The following is a 21671-nucleotide window of genomic DNA, read 5'->3' as shown; positions in this document are numbered from 1 at the left end:
AAAGTATCCTGAAAAAGCTGAGAGTATCCTGCTCAAAAGAACAGCCACTGAGTCCAATCAGTGGTAGTAAAGATATAAGACACATTACTGCTCCTGGTAGATGAAAATGCCACTAGACTCAAGAAAGAGCCAGTTAAAGATTTAGCAGCCTTTCTCTCCTACCTCGGGCAGAAGGACCTGAGGAAGACTAGTCTGAACCAGGCAGGGCAACTGGACCAGAGGCTCAGTGCAGGCTCCCAAGTGGGCACTCACATACTTCTCTCCCCAACCCCTGCCCCTCTCGGGGCACTACTCCCATCCCACCTGGCCTCACCCATCAGTTCAAAAATGTCTCCCTACTGCCTTGAGCGCAGGAGCGGGCTTCTAGCCATGTTGCTCCTGGCCAACAGCGCCACCTATGGCTGGATCTGTGTAGCAGATGGGACCCAGCGGAACTGCCCGCAGATGAATTTTTTGGTGAGCTAGCTAGCCTCTCCTCTCTCACTCCCGGGTAATCACATTTCTGCCTGATATCTGTATTCGACAGTGACCTCTGGGGGACAAAAGGGAGGCAGCAGCCAGCTCCACAAACTGCTAGGCTGCAGATTCAAGTGCTATCAGAAGCACTTTTGTTCCCAGTTTGGACCCAGGGCCCCTTACGCCAGGGAATGCTTGCTGAAGCATGGAGTTTGTTTTCCTAAAGGCAATTTCTCTGTTGTCTGAAATTGCTAAATTCCACTTTAGGCACCGACTCCCGTTAATGATGAGAACAATAACGGGAACAAACTGCCTTTTATCTGAGGGCTTCAAAGTGCTTTATAAACGCAAACCCTTATTATTATGACTTTATATTTATAGACAAGGCCCACTGCAGGGGCTGCTGGCTGCATGTAGAGCAATAATCTTGAAATTAATTCATTCATCTCCACCCCTTCCCCATCCCCTTAACCCTGCCACAGTGAGAGGGTATGGGGGTCAGAAGCGGAGGGCAGACCCACGGCTGCACTGGGGGAGCCTGGGAGCTTTGCTAGTTCCCCATGGGCCTTACAGACCTGAGGGAGATGGGAGGGGAGGTTGGCACCACACCACCTGAGGAGAAGGACAAAGAGCTGGGTCCTCCTTATGCATGTGAAGCAGTGGATGGATGGATGGTGGCACCAGTGGCCTAAGCTTAGCCTAAACCCATGAGGCGTGCTGGGTGGCTTCACAGTCTGTGGACCAGTAACTGCTAAAACCCTCCAATTTAATGCCCCAAATGTATTTCGTGGGAGTTGTTCCTATACTGCAATCCCTCTGGACCAGGGCAAGACCAACCCATTACAGGGCTCTGCTCCTGTAACCACTCAGAGCTCTGGAAATCTAAACAGCATCAATGCATTTCCAAGATGGTCAACCCAGAAGCAGCCCTGCCTGAATCACATCTCCTTCTTGGCCACCTTCTGTCCCCTCAACCCCACATTTTGCCTACCCGCCCCCCACCCTCCCACCAGAACACACTGAGAAAAACAAAGGGAAGTTGAGTACCCCTTCTACAACAGAATATAAGAGACTTCCAGGAGGCCAAAGTACCTGCCTACTGCCTCTCAATCCCATGAGGGATAAGGTGTGCTGCCCCAGACTAGTCCTTTGAAGTCCTGTAACTGCCACCTCAGATGGGTGTGCCTTCCAAGCCATGGCTCCCTGATAGCCCCGACAGTGATGTCTGTCACCAGGCCAAGTGCACCAAGGATTGGATCCAGCCAGGAGGTCAAGGTTGATAATCTTATAGCAGAACCACCTAAGATCACAAGTTAACAGCCAGGTGATTCCCTCACCCCCTCCTCAACCCCAGTACGTGCCAGGTACCGGACCAGACATTTTTTGCTCAAATTTCCCTGCCCTGATGGAGCTGATTACTTTATTTGAGCTGTTCCTGCAGAAAGGAAGCCCTTCAGCTTTCAGCACCTTCAGGGCTTCAGTGCAGCCCTCCTCCCTCCCTCAGAGCTGGAAGAGGAGGCTGCTCTCCCTCTGGGGTAGGGAGCAGTCGGAGCCCTAACCCAAGGTCAAACCCCTCCCCACCTCGTGCTCATACACAAGGCAGGCTCCTGAGGCCACTTACTTTTTGTTGGTGGTTCTGACAACGATGCAGCGCTCTTTGTGGTCCACACAGACACTGTAGACATCCTTAGGGTAGGGGAGGTTTCGAATCCGCCACTGGAAATTCATCTTGGTGTCCTTGCGCATGAAGATGGGCTGCACAAGACAAATCCAACTCAAAGACGGCTCTTGGAGAGGGTGGGAAGGGATGGCTCCCTGCTCTACCCAGGGCACACAACAGGAGACCCTCCTCTCCTCTCCATAGCTCCCTTCTGATGCTGCCACTGTGTGACATTCTAGGCCTGGAGCCCTCTTCCTGGGATGACCAAACCAAAACCCTTTGGGACTTCATTCAAGCAAACACTTCTAGAGGGCTGCGTGCAGGTGGGTACACTGGAGACAAGAAGGTGAAGACATGGTGTTTGCCTTCAAGAGCCAGCAGCCCACTCCCACCCCAGCCTCCCCAAGACACCTGGCAGATAGACATACATTGGCATTGTTTTCCTTGATGAATTCAGGCCCCAGGCTCCCTGCTCCTGGGAGTGCTGGCTCTCCCACCTCAATCTGCCACTGGCCCAGGGCTCCCAGGGCACTTTTCACACGCCACTTTCTCACTGAGGAGAGAAGGAAGCAACGGGATTACAGGGAAGGAAGGGACCGCTCTTACCCGCTGAATCACTGACATCATATTAGGTAACTGGTAGAGGATAAAAGTGGGCATGACAGGCCTTTACACCAGCTTTGCACACCCAGACAGGACCTCCCAACTACTCAGTAGAGCATGTCAGCTTTGGATAACTTGGAAAGCCCCCATCATGGATACCCAAACTAAAGGGATTGAAACAAAGCTCTGAAAGGAGCTAAGTGGAGTTAAGAATCCTCCAGGTGTGATTTCAAGTAAGGGAGGGATGTGCAGGTTAAGAAAAGAGTAGCTACTGGGGCGCCTGGGTGGCTCGGTCGGTTGAGCGTCCGACTTCGGCTCAGGTCACGATCTTGCGGTCTGTGAGTTCGAGCCCCGCGTCGGGCTCTGGGCTGATGGCTCAGAGCCTGGAGCCTGTTTCCGATTCTGTGTCTCCCTCTCTCTCTGCCCCTCCCCCGTTCATGCTCTGTCTCTCTCTGTCCCAAAAATAAATAAACGTTGAAAAAAAAAAAAATTAAAAAAAAAAAAAAAAGAAAAGAAAAGAGTAGCTACTGGTAACGGGGAACATTTGGATCCCAAGAAGTGTGAGTTGAGACGTACTTTTTCCCTCTACAAATGTGCAAGGGAAAAATTAAGAGGGTGAAAGCTGACAGATTTGTCTCCTGATTCAGAAAGTCCAATATAGAAATTCACTCATTTCAGGTATACCTGGCTTACAACAACAGCCCAAGTTGTATTTAAACAAAATTTTAGGCACGTGCCATATTTTAAATGCATTATTTACAGAAGATCTAATGTGAAATCTTTTGGAGAACAGGATCACCCTTTTATAATGCAATCAATCATTTCTATTTTACCTTGTTTCACAACCCACATATTTACATAAGTGGTTTTTTTTTTTTTTTTTCAAGTAAGGCGCATACGGTATGGAAATCATAAGTGAAAAGACTAGCTTGGTGGACATTACCTGAAGCCCCCTGCCAGGACTTTCAGGAAGCCCACTCATCCATGTCGTCATGGTGTAGCCCCTGAGCCCATCCCTGCAGGGGTGCCTTCCCGAGCTCTAACGCAGGGGCTCCTTCCCTTCCTGCTGCACCGGGGTCCTTGGCCAGCTTAAGTGGTGCTAAAGGCCAGCAGGCTTCCTGAAGCGTCGTATGAACTAAACAACTCAAAAAGTCCCTGGTTTTCTGCCGAAGTTACTCCTGTCTGCTCCTGTTTCTGGACTGGGGGGGTGGTGAGACCTGCCGTCTTGATTCTCAGGATGGGTTTGAGACCTTTTGAGTGGCCGTGCCAAACCCAAACACCCTCCCTGCTCCAAGTAAGGCACGCAAGCTGAACACAAAAGTGTGCTGTAAAATTAGAATTTTCCCTTGAATATGTGCTTTTATAAGGTCTGCTGCATTCTGCAGTGTGATTTTATTACGTCTTAGGGCCAAAAATTCTCCCTAGAAACACATTTCCAAGTTTATAATGAAAATTAATAAGGAAGAGTAAAACTTGGAAATATGCTTTATAGGCAACTTTTTTTTTTTTTTTTTTTCCCCCACAAATACTTCTACTCTCTTAAGTGAATGGGCTGTGACCGGGAGTGTATCCAAATCAATTCATGTAATACATCGCTTAACTGGAAGCCAGCCTTCTGGCTGTCTCACCGTTTTCTTTCTTTGTTTTTTTTTTTAAAGACACCTTGGGATTAAATTCTTTGCTAGAATGTAGAAGAAGGTCTTCGTACTCATTCCTTTATGAGACAAGAGCCAATAAACAGTTTTGGTGGAGTCCTTGTTATTTTCCCCATGTACATGGGCATGAATGCACGCGTGCAAATACACACTTTGTCTCATCTTTCTTGTCCTGTCTTTGTTCCTGAACTCAAGGACAGTTCCTGCGGCAACAGAGGACTGTTTCCACCTGCTGTCACTCTGATTTGATTATATGTTAAACTCAAACTAGTGTGTGCAAGGTAGCTCCCTGGGACGCTGTCCTATCTTCCCAGCTGAGCCAGGGCCAGTCCTTGGAAAGGAGACTGTCAATGACCCTACAGGGTCTGATAGGGAATAGATGAAGGAGGCAGTGCCTGGGGGCTTTTTCCTAAATCAGCAGGAAGCAGGCTGATGTCCTAGACTGCTGAAAGGGAGCCCCATCTTTCAGGTGGGCTGGAAAGTAGAGGTCCTAAAGGCCTCTTTCCCCAAAGCTCCAAGCTTTGGCCCGCTTCCAATATGGATAATTACATTCCCCTTTCCTAAATACTCCCTGCAGCTTAAACTGGATGCAGGATTCTTCTTTTCTGCCCTAAAACACTGCAACATTGCTCTGTGGCTATTAAACAGCTGCCACGTCCCATCCCTGAGGAGGCTGAAGGGAATCGAGTGGGTCATTTATAAAGCCGGTGAAGTGCTTGGGGATGAAAGTGCTCAATATCCTCCAAATGCAGCCTGGGGTGGTTAGGCTGGCGGTCAAATACCAAAGCAGATTAAGCCGGTAATCCAAATGTAATCGCTGGGGGATGGCCTGCCCTTCAGCCTCTGCCCCCCTGGACATGCTGTGTTCTTCTGGGGCTGGTTTGATGTTCCGATCATTGTTATGGGGCCCTTCAGGTTTTTCCTCTATGACTACATACAGCACGCATTGTGCGGGGTGGGAATGAATAGCATTGGGAGGGTTGAAAAAAATATGACACTACTATGCTTATTAACACCGACTGGAAGAACTCTATCCTACACAGATGCGCTATTGGCAAATTACTTTCTGCATTCTTCTAACAGAAAACCAGTTTATCCAATTATCAAATTTGTATAGTTAGCTGGAAAAATGGAAACAATTCCCATTTATGGCTATAATAACCCTGTCCATATTTTACTTCGTGGAGTGCTCAAGCTGATGTTAGTTCAGGCCCTGAGATTGTTTATACTTAAAAATGAATAATAAACAGTATTTTGCAGCTGGCAGGGGTAAGGTGGAGTGGTTGGAGATGGGTAAGAAAAGGATCGGCTGTTCAAAAAGGGCCCAGTGGTTTGAATGGGGTGTTCCTGTGTGTCCATCTCTGTTCTGCTCCTACCAGCCCCTACTCCGGTCATTCCGGGGAAAACAAAATTTAGTAAGAAGAAAAGAAAGCAGGATTAAACATCCTCAACTCCCAATACTATGTTATTGTGGATTAAAGCATGGGCTCTTACCCAGGCAGACTCAGGCTTAAATCCTAACCCAGAAACTAACCAACTATGGAATTCTGAGCAAGGTGCTTAACCTCTTAGAGGCTCCATTTTTTTCTGACTGTAAAAGAGGACAACAGCGCACAGGTGGTCATGAGGGTGATTCAGTATCAACTCACGTAAAGCACTTAGCATGGTGCCCAATAAAAGTTATGGTATTAATACCATTATTAGGTCAACTTCAGCCAAACAATGTTCTCCTCTCAATCTCCATTTCTGCTTCTAAGAAAAAAGGAGTTTGTAGGCCACTGTCTATTCCCTACCCGCCAAGAGGAGAAGTGACAGGTTAACGTGGGATGCTACAGATGAAGGCACCTAAACTTGTTTTTCATTTTAACTTCACCACATCCAAGCACAACTAAGAGGCCTGGGGTTATTTGTTTGCCTGTTTTTATGGCCACAGCAGCTACAGCTGTTTTATTTGCTCTGAGTAGCAGAGAGAGGTGGTGCTGGGGGCTGGGGGAGAGTAACTCCAGCTAGTCTCTGGCCTGGCAATGGTGGTGGTTAGCCCACGTGACCTCTGCTTTCATAAGCTCGCCCCTGTTAGGCATTCCAAGGCTGTCACCCCCTGGGAGCGCTATAAATTACAATGCATTGTAAGGATATTACTACTGTATTGGTTTCCACCAAATCAGTGTCATATGCTAAACACATCAAGATTTTTAATAGCACCAGACTAAACCAATTGGGACTGGAGCCCAAGCAGCTCATAATAAGGAGGGATCAACACTTCACTCTGTGACTGAACATGCGCAGGACACACATTTTAAGACTGGAGACTAAGAAAATGCAAACCAGTGTAATCCATGTTGTCGGTTCTCAACATTTATGAGCTGTCAGAAAAAGGGAAAACGAAATTCCCTTGTCGATACTACCTGTCGATCAGGCCCAGGAAGAAATTAAAGTCAAGAAAATAACCCAACCCATGATTCCGTCACTGGTCTTAGCATTTCAGGTGGAACTTAATAAAGAGACCAACTCCCTCTGCTGACAGCCTCAGGCCCTGGGTCAAAGAAGCAGCTACCTAGCTCTGGGAAGTCAGTTAATGCTGATGTGCATACCTGGGCACAGAGGATGAACAAATCAAATACTTCCCAGAAATCTGAGCTGGAGCCCCTATTCGTGAGCCTAGTCTTAGAGGAAAAGAGTTGCAGGAATGAAAACAACAATGCTGCAAAATCCCCATTTCTACTCCCAACCCCTTTTCATTCAGGCATTCTCCAAGGTAAGGGTCAGATTTCACAGTGCCACCTCTGTGGCCACATGAGTAGCTGCTGCCTCTGATGCTGGCTTGCTCCTGATGTGGCTTCAGAAAACAAACAAACAAAACAACTACAGTTAAAGCCTGCCCTTACTTCTACTCACTCAGCCTATAAAAGGCTCACTTCCGGTTCTGTCTTCCCTATATAGTTCTCACCGACAGTTTCCCTACAGGAGACTTATGCTCTCATTTGTCTGGGGGTCAGGTGGAGTTTACTAGTCCAGCAGACACCCACTCTACCTCTGGTGTCCAGCCCTGACATCACATCATTCTCAGGAACAATCTTGCCTCAGGTTGGAAGTGTTTACCTGTGCTAGGTCACCCCAAGTGTTCTTAAGGGCCCACTGGGAGCCTTTGTCACTTACCAAGTAGCTCGCCTGACTTCTCATCGTATTCTTCGGCCATTTCCTTTCCATCTGGGAACAAATAGTGCACCTTCCTTCTCCCTATGCACAAAGTAGAGAGAGTCGCTTACCCCCAAGCCGCTTCTTGCCTTGCACCTTGCACATCAAGGGATCTACCTGGGAAACACCAACAGCCTTGGGCTTGGACATGAGAAACCCTTCCAGAGCTCCATGAACTCCTTGCCAACCATTGCCCACCATTACTTTAAGACATGTATGGGGATGTATTTCCTTTCCGTGGCTTTCTCTGAACGTGTCTTTGCTCTGCTGTTCCCTCTACCAGCAAAGCTCCATCCTTCTTTTCATCTGTTGAACTCCTCAGCCTTCAAAATCCAACTCAAATGTCACTCCACTGGGAAGTCTTCAGCCACCTTGGCAAAATGCATCACTTCCTTATTTGTTTGTGCCTCCCTAGTATTCTATTCATATCCATAGTGGAGCATTTATCACATAGTATACTTTTTAAAGAAAAGCATCCTGTCTCCCCAGGAACAGTGCCACATTTATCTTTTTCTCCTCAGTTCTTAAAACCAAGCCTATGTGGGGCGCCTGGGTGGCTCAGTTGGTTAAGCGTCTAACTTTGGCTCAGGTCATGATCTCGTGGTTCACGAGTTCGAGCCCCACATCGGGCTCTGTGCTGTCGGCTCGGAGCCTGGAGCCTTCTTCAGATTCTATATCTCCCTCTCTCTCTGACCCTCCCCCGTTCACACTCTGTCTCTCTTTCTCCCTCAAAATAAATAAACATTAAAAAAAATTAAAAACAAACAAACAAACAAAAAAACCCCAAGCCTATGTGCTCAGAATATTTAAGTGGGTTTCCTGACCAAGCACTCCTTCTAGCCATGCCATTGCTCTGCCTTCTACACATCTCTAGGCCATTCCTAGCACACAGCCACATAATGTTAGTCCTTACATGTTTTCTTCATGGCATTTACCTTGGTTATGATTTACATTTGTGTGATTCTTTGATTACTGCCTGTCTCTATCAGATAGGTTTCATCCCTCTTGCCTATGGTTTCCCTAACATCAAGCATAGTACCTGGGATATACCAGGAGCTCAACTAAATATTAATTGAAAGAATAAATGAACACGGATTCAACTTTCATTGAAAGAATGCAAGAATCCATGGGTGCCTGGGTGGCTAAGTCGGTTAAGCATCCAACTTCAGCTCAGGTCATGATCTCGAGGTTCATGAATTTGAGCCCCACATGAGGGCTCTCTGCTGTCAGCAGGGAGCCCACTTCAGATCCTCTGTCTCCTCTCTCTGCCCCTCTCCCACTCACATTCTCATTCTCTCTCTCAAAATAAACAAACATTAAAAAAAAAAAAAAAAAAAAAAAATTCAAGAATCCAGGAGAGTTTCCTAGCCCAACTCTTCCACCTATATAATAGTCATAAGCTGATAGAAGTAGGTTCCTTAGTGAGCCTAATAACAGGGGACAGGTACCCAACCTACACTTGATGAATAGGAGCCCCAGGGACCTTGAGCAGCTAAAGGAGGCACTATCTGATCTACCAAGCCTTTTCCCATCTAATTCACTCCTCTGGACACAGTTCCCTTAAGTCACTCCTAACTTGTATTCTGGGGAAACTCACCCCCAAATTTGCAGAGCCTCTTAGCATGCCCCTAGGTTATAGTGCCCTCAATCATCTGGATGGCTCATAGAGCTGGAAAGGGTTTTCCTGTCAGGAGTGGGGTACAAGGTGCTGCCTGTGAGTAGCTGAGGGTGTGGCCTGACCCTCTTCTCCCCCTGGAGTCCATCTTGAGTCCAGGCAGGGTGCAGTGCTTACTAGTGGCCGGCACTTTACATGTTTCATCGCATTTGATTCTCACAGTGACCCTATGTGCCCCCACTATGTGTTTCATAAATGAGGAAAATTGAGGCATAAGGGTCATACACCTTGTCCAATCTCATAAAGCTGTGAAATGACAGACCTGGACTTAAGCTCATTTGAGGCCAAAATCCATGCTCTAGTAACATACTAGGAAAATGCGCATAGCTTTAAATATTTGTAAGGTTGAACACTGTTCCAAGGGTTTATTGGTCGTTTCTAGTGAATTACCTGTTTAGGTCTTAGCTTATTTTATTGGGGTATTCATCTTTTTTTACTGATCTGATTGAACTTTATATTAACCCTGAATCATATATGTTGCAAATATTCTGTTTCAATTGCCTTTTAACTTTGTTTAAATTTTTTTTTTTAACATTTATTTATTTTTGAGACAGAGAGAGACAGAGCATGAACGGGGGAGGGGCAGAGAGAGAGGGAGACACAGAATCTGAAACAGGCTCCAGGCTCTGAGCCATCAGCCCAGAGCCTGACGCGGGGCTCGAACTCACAGACCGCAAGATCGTGACCTGAGCCGAAGTCGGACGCTCAACCGACCGAGCCACCCAGGCGCCCCTTAACTTTGTTTAAAGTGGGTGTTCCCAGGGGCGCCTGGATGGCTCGGTCGGTTAAGCGTCCGACTTCGGCTCAGGTCATGATCTCATGGTCCGTGGGTTCGAGCCCCGCGTTGGGCTCTGTGCTGACGGCTCAGAGCCTGGAGCCGGTTTCAGGTTCTGTGTCTCCCTCTCTCTCTGCTCCTCCCCTGTTCATGCTCTGTCTCAAAAATAAATAAACGTTAAAAAAATTAAAAAAATAAAATAAAGTGGGTGTTCCCAAACGATTGTTTAATTTTTATTATAGTCAACTATTTTTTTCCTTTGTGGTTACTACCCAGGAGTTGTGCTTAGAATATCCTCCCTTACCCAAAGATTATATGATTATCTGTACTTTTTTGTGATGCTACTAACAAAAAAACAAAATCCTAGATGATGAAATATTTGTTTAGATACTGTCCTATGACCAAAGGAAGTGAAAGCAGATACTCAAACAAGTATTTGTATACCCATGTTCACAGTAGTAATATTCACAATAGCTAAACAAGTGGAAGCAACAAGTGGAAGTGGAATGGGGGAATTCGTTTTTGACAGGTACAGAGTTTCAGTTGAAGAAGATGAAAAAGTTCTAAAGATGGATGGATGGATGACTGTACCATAATATGAATATACTTCATGCCACAGAACTGTATCCTTAAACATGGTTAAAATGGTAAAATCTATGTTATCTGTTTATTTTTTTTTTTTTTGAGACAGAGACACACACACAGCATGGGGGGGCGGGTAGGGGCAGAGAGAGAGAGGGAGACACAGAATCTGAAGCAGCCTCCAGGCTCTGAGCCATCAGCACAGAGCCCAACCGGGGGCTCAAACCCACAAACCGTGAGATCATGACTTAAGCCGAAGTTGGACGCTTAACCAACTGAGCCACCCGGGCGCCCCATATCTAGTTTTTAAAATAAAACCAAAACCACTGCTGTATGAAATAATGTCCAAAATCTTTAGCTCGTCATAGGAGATCTATCACAACATACTCCAATTTATCTAAATTCCCTCTTCATGCCCCACCATTTCTCCTCACTGCTCCTTGAGAAAAGAGCACTTTTATTCACCCTTACATCCTAGCACCTGACAAGGTGTGGGGGGGTTGTTCTGACTGGGTGAGTGCTTCGGCCTCCCTGAATGTTTTGTCATTCCCCTATTAATGAGGCATATACTCTCACACTGCCACACCTTTCTTTACATGTGAGTCATTCCTCATGGTACAGCCATCCCCTCTTCTCCACTTAGCAAACACATATTAATTCTTTAGGACATATTAACATCACCTCTTCTGTCAGGTCTTCTTTCAAAGAAACGATCATTCCCCCCTTTGTGCTCTCATAGCACTTTATAAAAGATTCCAACTTCTATTTAACACACACTCTCATTTGTTTACATTTTTTCCCCTCTCTGCTCTAGTACATACCTCAGCACATAGTAAAAGCCTCCCTAAATGCTGCGTGAATGAACGAGCAAATGAGCAGGTGATGTTAATTTACATGCTTCCCTGATTGGCCTCTGCCTACAGATGTGCGCCTCTACTGGTATCCTAAAAGCTACAAAAATTCAGATCTGATTCATTCTGGCTGCCAACTGGGTCCAGGAAAGGGCTCTGAAGCACTGGGGGTCCTATATCCGCCAATCCTAGGGTGAAAGTCAAGACTCCATACCCCTATGCCCACCTTTTTCAGGCACAGTCCTGGGGCCCTCGCTCTGTTTTCCCTACAGAAAAAAACATTTAGAAGTTCACTTACAAACATATTACAGCTGAAAAGGACCTCAGAGGTAGCCCATCCAGCTCATTTTACAGATAAGGAAAACGAGGTCCAAGCAAGTAAAGAGGCTGTGATTTAACGGCAGAGTGGTAACTAGATCCTAGGTCTCCCGCCTCTTCCTGACGCCAGGCTGCGTTCAGTAACAGAATCCGCGCTGACTGGACGGAGTGGGGAGGGCTAGGGCTGGTCTAAAACACTCTTGGATTTCAGCTTCCTCTTCTACAAAACGGGGTGGAAAATTAACAGCCTCTCGGGCAGCTGCAGGGAGCAAATGCCATAACGAATGTGAAGGAACTTATTTGTTAGTAACAGAATTCAGAGCTGGGCGAAGTGGTGTAGAGGAAACTAGGAGGTGTCCAGAGACGCGTGTTCCAGTCACGTCATCTCTTTGGGCCTCAGTTTCCTCATCTGCCAATGAGGGACTGGGCCTGTCTGGCGGCCGCGGCCCTTCCAGCTCGACCGTCCCAGGCTCTGAGGCCCTTCGCGGAGGTGCCAGCGCGGAGGGCTGGACCCTGGGGAAAAAGGACTAGGGAGCTCCTGAGGGGTCTCGAGTTACCGTCCTGCAGCAGCGCCGTCTTCTCGGCGGTCCGGAGACTCTCCAACCAACCGGTTACCGCCATCTTCCCTGCGCCCAGCCAAGCGCCCCGGCCGCTGCCATGGCAACCATTCCGCCTACAGTCACTTCCGGCTGACCCGGAAGATGTTCTGAGCATTTACCCTTCCCCCCCCCCACCCGCTCCGGCCCCCGACTTCCCACCCACCACGCCCTTCGTCCGCTCTCATTGGCTGCCCTGGTAAGTGGTTTACTCCAGCCCACCCGCGGGGCCTGAAGTTGACCCCACCTGGGACCGAATCACTGCAATGGGCAGGGGTCCTTAGGTCAGGGTGCGGACACTCCAGCCCTCCTCTGGCCTCCAGCTGGGAGTGCCTGGCGCGCGCCAGCTGCGCTCGCGGCGGGTGCCCCACAGCTGCCTGTCGTCTCCACCCCCAGCTGTGAGGCCGCGACTCCTCTAGTCTCGGAAGGCGCCCCACACCTGCTGCTGCCTTGCCCTGTCTCCCCGCACCTGCGGGGCTGAGCACCCCCGTGACGGGAGGTCCGCGACCAGGGCAGGTGTAGGGCGTTCCCCCGCCTCCCTAACACCCTGCTCTCCCAGGGTTTCCTATGCGGGTCTGTGATGGGGTAGAGAAAGATCATGTGGGGTTTATATGCAGATTCCCCCCAGTCCGTCAATCCTCTTGGGAGCCCAAGTAAAGATGTAGCTCCATTTCCTAGCCTAGCATCTCCTGTTGGTAGAGCCCTTTAAAAGTGGGATGCAGCAGGGCAGACACTGTGCTGAATCTTTAGAGCAACCCCTCCGAGGAATATCATTTTGTACCACTCAGAAGTTCCTTAATAGTCCCATCCTTCCCTTTATTTTCCCCAGTACTCTGACATTGAAAGGCTGGTGAGTGCTAGGCTAAACTGCTAAAGTTCAGTTGGGTTTGAGATACCCCAAGGAACTGGGCTACTGCCCCCAAACCCTGGTCATTAGAGACACCACCTCCATAGGCAAAGGGTTGGGTAACCTCAATTCTGGGTTTCCACGTGATAGTTGCCCTGATCAAATCTAAAACCTAAAGGCCAGGATCCGCCCATCCCTCAATGGACCCCAGGGGCATCTTGAAGGCATTTCCCAAGCGGAAGAAAATTCACGCTGATCCATCATCAAAAGCACTTGCAAAGATTCCCAAGCAAGAAGATGGAGAAGCAGGAGGTGAGCAGACTCACCCTCAGAACCCTCATGTACTTGAACCCTTAGGATTCCTATGTTGCTCATGTCTAGACTTGGATATTAGAGCTGATTCTGCCCACCCACGGACTACAGGTTGGTTTGTATCTCCCTTGCACAAGGCTTGGGCCCCAGTCTTTGACAGGCCACTTGCTCTATTAATAGTAGGTGTCTATTGATACTTGTTGAAAGAATAAATAAATGAAGTGATATATAGGATACCTACAATGTGCTAGACACTGTTCTAGATTACATGAGGGAACAGGACATATCAAAATCCTTGCCCCTTACATCAAGTGATGGTCCGTGGGAAAATTAACTGTATGTGGCAGAATTCCCCAGAAGGCTGGCTGTCTAGATGGAAGAAAAATAATTGTTTGGGGGCACAGGACTGTAAAAGGTTCATTCGGATCATATCTGACAGTTATGACATATATGACAGTTATCATATCTGACAATAGGCATCTGGATGTCCCTTACACAGAATGGCTGAGCTCCCTGCGGGCCCATGTTGTGCCCAGTGGCATTGGGCGAGCCCGGGCAGAGCTCTTTGAGAAGCAGATTATCCAGCACGGTGGCCAGATATGCACTGCCCAGGCCCCAGGCGTCACTCACATTGTGGTGGATGAAGGCATGGACTGTGAGCGAGCCCTCCGCCTCCTTCGACTGCCCCGGCTGCCCCAGGGCGCTCAGCTGGTGAAGTCCACCTGGCTAAGCCTGTGCCTGCAGGAGAGGAGGCTGGTGGACACGGCAGGATTCAGCATCTATATCCCTAACAGGTGGGTTGGCTCCAGTCTTTCCTCAGTGTTTTCTGGCAGCATCCTGAGCTCTCCTCTTGGGCTATTCAAAATAACTTTCATTGTCTTAATCGGACACATTAGAAAACCAAGATCTGAAAGTAGAGTATTAGGAGCAGAGGTAGGGCCAGACCTTTGGGATCTTAACTTGCCATCACCATCCCTGCAGGTACCCGGACCAACCACACGTCAGCAAGGCAGACCAAGACTTTTCTGCTCCTCCTGGAGCCCATGAGGCTCTGCTCAGGACAGCCCTCTCTCCTCCCTCTCCTCCCACGAGGCCTGTGTCTCCTCCCCAGAGGGCAGAAGAGGCCCTGAGCACCCAAGCCCAGGTCAGGAGCCTCCCAGCCCTCACAGCTCCCTTCCCCTGGGAACTAGGTCACAGAAACAGGCAGGGCCTCGTGGTGGTTCAGAAAGTCCTAGACCCCTGAAAGAGGAAGGACCTCTTTCTTATGAGGCCATTTGGCTCTTCCCAACATCCACCATGTCTGCATTTGGCCAGGCCACATCTACCACACACCACTGGGAATTCTAGGACTGGGCACTGGGGGAAGCCAGGTGGAACATGGCCCCACACTTAAGGAGGTGCAGGTCTGACTCATTCCTGGGTCTGACTAGGAGGCTCAGCCCCCACCTTTGAGGAGCTCTTTGGGGGGCGTGAACTTATTGTCTCATCTCTTTCCCCCTCAAGCCTGGCTCTGATGATGAAACCAGTGATGGGGAAGAGAACCAGGTTAGCGCAGCTGATCTGGAAGCCCTTATCAGTGGCCACTACCCCACACCCCTTGAGGGAGATGATGAACCAAGCCCAGCCCCTGAGGGCCTGGATAAGTGGGTCTGTGCACAGCCTTCGAGCCAGAAGACAACTAACCACAACCCCCACATCACAGAGAAGCTGGAAGTGCTGGCCAAAGCCTACAATGTTCAGGGAGACAAGTGGAGGGCCCTGGGCTATGCCAAGGCCATCAATGCCCTCAAGAGCTTCCACAAGCCTGTCACCTCCTACCAGGTACCCGAGGGCCAGTACAGGGTATGCGGGGAGATGGGGGGCGTTCTGTTTACTGGCCAGAGGTTGGTGGTGGCACCAGTCACAAGGGGGATTGGGTGGAATGCTTAAGATTTTATGATGTCTGAGACTTCCACAAAAGAAAATGGGGATATGGATGAAAGCAGATTGACAAAATCTTGATAATTACAGAAGTTGCTGACAGGTACTTGGGGGCTCATTATACTGTTCTATTTTGGAATTTTTTCCGTATCAAATAGTTTTTAAAAAGTTTAGACTCCGGAGGCCAACAGACCAGAGTTTGAATTCTGGTTCCCATCATTCGCTGTGTGATTCCAGGCAAGTTACTTAAACCCTTAGAGCAAGGAAAAGGAACTAAGTAAGAAGAGTGAGAAACTCAGGTGTTCCCATGAGGACCAAATGAGATGCTCGCTGTCGTGCAGTAAGGCCCGATACGCAGTCAGACCTCAGTAAATGTCTGCCCTCACTGTTGCGAGGGCAATGGTGACTAGGATCGTCACTACTGCCTTTTCTCTACTTCCTGTGCTCGCCTCCATCCCTCTGAGAACCAAAAGCCAAGTTTCCCAGCCCATTCTATCCTAACTTCTCATCTTCAGTTGTGCCCAGGCTTTACACAGCCATCAGTTGCCAACTAGCCAGGTTGGCCTTCACTCAGATACCTGCTGAAGGAGTCTGCTAGCCTACCACTGGCTCCGCACCTGCCGTCTTCTCATTCTTCTTTTCTACCTCTGCCTCCTCCTCCCCAGGAAGCCTTCAGTATCCCTGGGATTGGAAAGCGGATGGCCGAGAAAATCGTAGAGATCCTGGAAAGCGGGCATCTGCGGAAGCTGGACCATATCAGTGAGAGCGTGCCTGTCTTGGAGCTCTTCTCCAACATCTGGGGAGCTGGAGCTAAGACTGCCCAGATGTGGTACCAGCAGGTACCTGTCCCTGCACCTACTTCAGTTTTGCTCTTTCTCAGAGGTCCTGCCCCACAGTTCTCATACCCTGTACTCTGATGGGAATGAACCCCGACTATAGTGAGACCACTTTTCAAGGGGATTAGGTCTCCTGGCTTCCAGAACTGCCCTGTTGCTTGGTAGCCTTGAGGCATTAATCTGTTGTGTAGGCAGAGATAAGAAGTATGTTTCTCTGTCTCCCAGACCAGCAAGGGCCTTCCTGAGAAGACCAGGACTCAGGGCTGAGTATCCAGATCAATGGTTCCCCAATCTGGCCATGCCCGGAATCCCCCAGACCGATGGATTCATGAACCATTATTTTAGGGTTGTGGCAGGGCTGGATTGGGGTGTGTCTCCCGTGCTCCCTACCTTTCTTGAGTCCCACTGATTAGAGACCCGACCACTCCTGGGGTTGGTCCTACCTCAAACCTTCCTTGGAGTTTGGGGGTGATGGTAGCCTTGTGTATGTGCTCACTCACTGCCTCTCCATGGGTCCTGGCTGCTCACAGCCTCCTCATCTGGCTTCTTTTTTCCAGGGTTTCCGGACCCTAGAAGACATCCGCAGCCAGGCCTCCCTGACTACCCAGCAGACCATTGGCCTGAAGCATTATGATGACTTTCTGGAACGCATACCCAGGGAGGAGGCTGCAGAGATTGAACAGACAGTAAGCAGGTGCCCCAGAGCAGTGAGGAGCCTTGCTATAACCTCATGGCCTGGCTCAAAGTCAGGAACATCTGATCCCTCAGCCGGGAAGTCAGAAGAAGCTGTGGAACAGCAGAGGTTGGGACCAGTGAGGAAAGAGCAAGTTGAGACTGAAGCTGGAGGGGAGGGTGGCTTTGGTAGGGAAGGGCTGCAACACCAGGTCTCTGGATTAGGGTAGAGTGAACATTGGCAGAGATGCTAGAATGATGTTAGGACTGGGTTAACGTTTGGGCTGGATTAGAGGTGGAATATGGTCAGAACTACTTGAGGATATTGGGGTTTGAACTGGGCCAGGTCTGGGTCAGGGCAGAGGTACTTAATGTTTTTTGATTTACAAACTTTTCTGAGAACCCGATGAAAACTATAGACTCTTTTCTCCAAAATTTGTACAAATGTACAAAGTTGTTTTTTTTTTTTTTAATCTCTTTCCAGAGGTAAGGGCCTTCTGAAGGCTCCCCCCCCACCCCCCCCCCCCCACCAACCTGAGACTGGTTCAGGGTGTGGGTTAAAGTTGGTGTAGAAGCACAGTGCCAGTACAGTTAGGTTTGGGGTTAGAGAAAAGCTAGGTTGAGTTGAGGTTAGGCCCGAATTAAGAGTAGGGTTTTCTTAACATTGGATGCTTTTAGTTAAGATTTGTCATTGTCCTAGAAATAAGATTTGGCCAACATTAGGGTTTGGTTTAGCATTGGATTAGAGAGCAAATTCGTATAAAACCTAGATTAGAGAGAGACTAGGGTGTATTTAGGATTAGATACATCATTTGTTCAGTCAGCTTCAGGATTATGGGGTGGTTGCTGTGGGCAAGGTTTGCTACTTTGGAGTCAGATTCTGATCAGGTAGGACTCTGTGGAGACCCTGGCCCACTTTAGTTAAAATTAGCCTCCAGCTCCACTCCAGGCCACTAGGCCACGGGACTATGAGACTGGCGCAAGATAGATGGACAGGCCCTTTTGTCCACCCATCACCAGACCTTGGTGCTAGTAATGACGCCGTCACTCAGCCACGGTGTCCAGGCACAGAGAATGTCCCAGTGAGCTTCCAGCCCCCAACCCATTGGAACAGCAGTGGCTTCCCACCTGGCCTGCTCCCCCCACTTAAGGGCTCCAGCTTTAGGAGTTTTTGATGGGATTACTCATCCTAGGTCTCCTCCCATCCTCTTGGGAGGCTCAAGAAGGGACTGAGAGGATTAGCAGAGCCATGCCTGTCAGGAGAATTGAGGTGTCCTGGCTGGAGTATCCAGGGCCCCAGAAATCTCAGTGTCCTGGGGTAGAGGCGTGGAGGTCATCTGCATATGAAAGGCTTCAGTGTCTCTGGGGTGGAGGCTAATGGGCTTATTCCTCTCAGTGAGGGTTGATCCTTCAGCTGACAGCCCCCTGTCTTGATTCCCTCTGCACCGAGCCAATTCCTCCAAGTAAGGGTGTGAGTATTGGCTCAGAATTGCCTCCCTCTTTGCTTTCTTTCTTTTTCTTTACTATAGGTGCGGTTGCATTTCTAGGCTCCATTTCCCCCCAGGCCTCAGCCTGGGGCACCCCGCTAGCCACCTGATGAAGCCTCAAGCCCCAACTCACACTCTGCTCTAAGCTCCAAATCCATACCAGGCCTTGGAGGGCTTCCAGGCACCTGGCCCTTTGTCCTAAGCAGACATACCCAGGCATAGGGTTTGGGGCCGAGGCCAAGAGAAGGGGTGTCTCTCCGCTTTTAAAGAGCTCCAGGAGGAAAGATCAGTGTCTTTCCTCAGAATCAGAGCATACACCTCTTAGATCCCTCTTCAGGCCGCCTCTGGTGGTATGAGCACGAGGTTTTCTCTTCTGTCCTAGGGAAGCTGGAGAACTGCCATTCCCCAGGGTAGATCTCTGACATCTCCTCCTTTAGTCTTTCCCTCAGGCTCGTGTGATGCGACCAGGGATTGGTTCGGGGCATAAGCCGGAAGTGTGGGCTCCTGGGTCGGGGAAGGCTCTTGTGCTGTCAAGGGGGACGAACTCCTTGCAGGGCTTGAGGCCCACAGGCCCTCCCCCCTGCCCCTCTGCTCTTTCTCAGGTCCGGGAATCAGCTCAGGCCTTCACCCCTGGGCTGCTGTGTGTGGCATGTGGTTCTTACCGACGCGGGAAGGCAACTTGTGGTGATGTGGATGTGCTGCTCACTCACCCGGATGGCCGGTCTCACCAGGGCGTCTTCAGTCGCCTCCTTGACAGCCTCCGGCAGCAAGGTATAAGCTCCATCTCTGGGTGAGCAGGTTGGCTCCAGGCAGGGCGAGGCTAGCCGACCCCCAGGAGGGAGGGCCTCAGAGTTGCAAGCTCTCGGCAGGAAGCAGGGGAAGGTGGCTTCGTGAGAGTGCCACCTCTCCCTTGTGGCCAGAGCCAGTTCAGGGCAGAGATGAAACAGTCCACCACCCCTCCACTTAGTAATAGGTGCTCAATACTGCCCGCAGGTTAATTGCTTGATCTCACCTTTCTGTGACACTGCAGGGGACATGGGGAGGAATGGCCATGCGTGTTTTAAGGAGGCAGGTGCAGAGAGGGCAAGGTTGCCCAGCAAAGAAATTCACGCGCAGGGAATGGAGGACCCAGGGATGAACAGGAGAGACCTGGGAGGACGGGGCAGCCCAAGCCTGGCTCCCTGCCCTCCCAGCAGCCTTCCCATGTTGCGCCAGGGTTCCTGACGGATGACCTGGTGAGCCAGGAGGAGAACGGCCAGCAGCAGAAGTACTTGGGTGTGTGCCAGCTCCCAGGGCCGGGGCGGCGGCACCGACGACTGGACATCATCGTTGTGCCCTACAGCGAGTTTGCCTGCGCCCTGCTCTACTTCACTGGCTCTGCCCACTTCAACCGCTCCATGCGGGCTCTGGCCAAGACCAAGAGCATGAGCTTGTCGGAGCATGCCCTCAGCACCGCTGTGGTCCGGGACAGCCGAGGCCGCAAGGTGGGGCCTGGCCGAGTGCTGCCCACTCCCACTGAGAAGGATGTCTTCAGGCTCTTAGGCCTACCCTACCGAGAGCCAGCCGAGCGGGACTGGTGACCCGTGGCTGGGGGGAAGGGGGACTGCCCCACCTGGCCATCCAGTGCTTGTCTCCAGCCTTAGTGGGCTGAACCTCACTACTTCAACAGCCTGGGCCTGAGGGAAAGGACCAACCTGGCTCCCACGTTCTGTCCAGCCCTCTCCTCAGCAAGAGCAGACTGCTGGCCTTCTGCCTCACCACTGCCTCTGGTGGAGTTCTGGACACGCCCCCCTCCCCCCCCCGCCCCCCGCCTCATTTTAAGCAAGAACAGCTGCTGGTGTGAAGCCAGTTTCCTGTGCTGAAGGCCCAGACACCCCCACTTCCCTGCCCAAGGAGGGTCTCTCTGCTGGGGGCAGGATGGGGGGCTGCAGGGGAGGGGCAAGCAGCTGTAGCTGAGCATCACCTAAGACCCTTTGGAGCAAGAGAACCAGCCGTTTCACATGTCCTCCCTCCCCCTAGCCCGCTTCCTGTGCAGCTGGAGGTGTGGGGACGGGGTGACCAGGCTTGGGGAGGATAGCATTTGAAGGCCCAGGGGCCCAGTAAAGTGCACTTGACATTCAGCCTGCTTGGTGTCTGTGAACTGCTGCAGTCCCTGCCTGCCTTCAATCCGGGCAGGGATGGAGATGGGAGCCAAATGGGAGCCCAGAAAGGCAAGTTAACTGCTCTCCAGAAGGGCTGGCTTAAGTCCACTCCTGAGCTCAGAAGGGGGGCAGAGATGGACAGGTAAAAGGGAGAATTCATGGAGTCAGGCATTAGGAGTGCCTGTCTCCACATTAGCATCTCTTGTGGGCCCTGCCCTAGAACAGGCTATCAGGACATAAACAAAGGTGACAAGACTTACTAGGAACTGGTGACTTGTGCTACCAGCAGTGCTGAGGCAGTCAGACGAGGTTGCGTGGAGGGGAGGGGAAGGCTGGCAGGGAAATAGCCTGCCTGTTTGGGGAAAACTAAAGAGCCTACTCTAGAGACGATGCTGTATGCCAAGGCTGGTGGAGGACTGGGAGTCGGGCTAAGGGGCTCAGTTTGATAGAGGGGATAGGAGCAAGTCCAGCTGGTGGGACCAGGATGGCACTTGGAGGTTGGACCTCGCAGGATGGAGAGTTTGGTGAGGGGAGTGGTGGGGTGGGGAAGAAGGTTTGGACATACCAACTATGAAGAATAATGCGCACAGGGCTGGAGGAGGTGGCTGTGTTGGGAGGAGCAGCAAGGGGCCTGGAGAGGCCTCCTGGCATGGGGGGTTTGGAAGCTGAAGAGATGGGCACAAGCCTGAGTGTGCTGGCTGGGAGGCAGGGCTGGGGGGCAGGTACTAAGTCCTGTGTCTCTGTCAGTAACTTGCAGAGTCTCAGAGCTGGCCTTTGTTGGCCTGATTTCGGTCAGGGGATGCCAGCATCCCGGCATAGGGATCCCGACTCTAGTTCAGAACTCAAGTCCAAGCCCTGGGGCCCCACCTGCACGGGGCATGCTGGGGGAAGGAATCTAAAGCTCATGGAGTCTGGGAACCCTTTTCACAGCTTAGTAGCAACCAGAGACAGCCACGTCAAAGGCCTAGAAGCCTCTGTGAGGGGTGAGTCCCTTGGAGCTTCTATTCCCAGGGAGGTGTGGCTGACTGGGGCCCGGAATGAATAAGCCAGGCAAATTCCTGGCCCCTTAGGCTGCTTCTGGACCCTGCTT

At 50.3% G+C, this 21671-nt stretch overlaps 2 protein-coding genes and 1 long non-coding RNA gene across 9 annotated transcripts in view; 2 read left to right on the top strand and 1 right to left on the bottom strand.

Moving 5' to 3' along the window:
• DPCD (deleted in primary ciliary dyskinesia homolog (mouse)) overlaps positions 1-12463 on the bottom strand; it is a 30676-nt gene extending 18213 nt beyond the window's left edge. For 3 of the 5 annotated variants that reach the window (XR_006701673.1, XR_006701672.1, XM_045438654.1), the window contains exons 1-4: positions 12328-12463; positions 7531-7611; positions 2545-2669; positions 2078-2211 (exon numbers count right to left, since the gene is read on the bottom strand). Coding sequence is in view for 3 of the 5 variants with exons in the window: in XM_045438654.1 (XP_045294610.1) it covers positions 2078-2211; positions 2545-2669; positions 7531-7611; positions 12328-12391 (404 nt within the window). In the remaining 2 variants the exon portion in view is untranslated. Of the gene's footprint in view, positions 1-2077; positions 2212-2544; positions 2670-7530; positions 7612-11678; positions 11719-12327 lie in introns of all 5 variants that reach the window. The other 2 variants (XM_045438656.1, XM_045438655.1) reach the window with 2 other exon arrangements.
• Positions 2218-4537, top strand: LOC123576986. Of its 2 annotated transcripts, none has more exons than XR_006701676.1 (2): positions 2218-2439; positions 4378-4537. It is a non-coding gene; the product is annotated as an uncharacterized LOC123576986 (long non-coding RNA). The 2 variants fall into 2 exon arrangements; XR_006701675.1 differs by lacking the exon at positions 4378-4537 and adding an exon at positions 3607-4241.
• A 17-nt stretch (positions 12464-12480) lies between the features above and the next one.
• On the top strand, positions 12481-20560 carry POLL (DNA polymerase lambda). Of its 2 annotated transcripts, none has more exons than XM_045438651.1 (9): positions 12481-12565; positions 13392-13525; positions 14025-14319; positions 14507-14669; positions 15029-15346; positions 16111-16284; positions 16839-16967; positions 19043-19211; positions 19656-20560. In XM_045438651.1, the coding sequence occupies exons 2-9, from the start codon at positions 13414-13416 to the stop codon at positions 20018-20020; spliced, it is 1725 nt and encodes a 574-aa protein (XP_045294607.1). In that variant the 5' UTR covers positions 12481-12565; positions 13392-13413; the 3' UTR covers positions 20021-20560. The 2 variants fall into 2 exon arrangements, with proteins under 2 accessions (XP_045294607.1, XP_045294609.1); XM_045438653.1 differs by having other exon boundaries at positions 12508-12565; positions 13364-13525.
• Positions 20561-21671: the final 1111 nt, after the last annotated feature.

This window comes from Leopardus geoffroyi, chromosome D2, assembly GCF_018350155.1.
Source record: "Leopardus geoffroyi isolate Oge1 chromosome D2, O.geoffroyi_Oge1_pat1.0, whole genome shotgun sequence".
In the NCBI taxonomy this organism is placed as follows: domain Eukaryota; kingdom Metazoa; phylum Chordata; class Mammalia; order Carnivora; family Felidae; genus Leopardus; species Leopardus geoffroyi.
The sequence above is the reverse complement of the archived record's forward strand: the minus strand, read 5'-3'. Positions and strand labels throughout refer to the sequence as shown.

What these genes read in the sequence shown, in the direction of transcription:
- POLL (XM_045438651.1), top strand. Translation starts at nt 13,414, where the DNA reads ATGGACCCCAGGGGCATCTTGAAGGCATTTCCCAAGCGGAAGAAAATT. An exon ending in AGAAGATGGAGAAGCAGGAG is followed by an intron (nt 13,526 to 14,024) that starts GTGAGCAGACTC and finishes TCCCTTACACAG; the next exon opens with AATGGCTGAGCTCCCTGCGG. An exon ending in AGCCTGTCACCTCCTACCAG is followed by an intron (nt 15,347 to 16,110) that starts GTACCCGAGGGC and finishes CCTCCTCCCCAG; the next exon opens with GAAGCCTTCAGTATCCCTGG.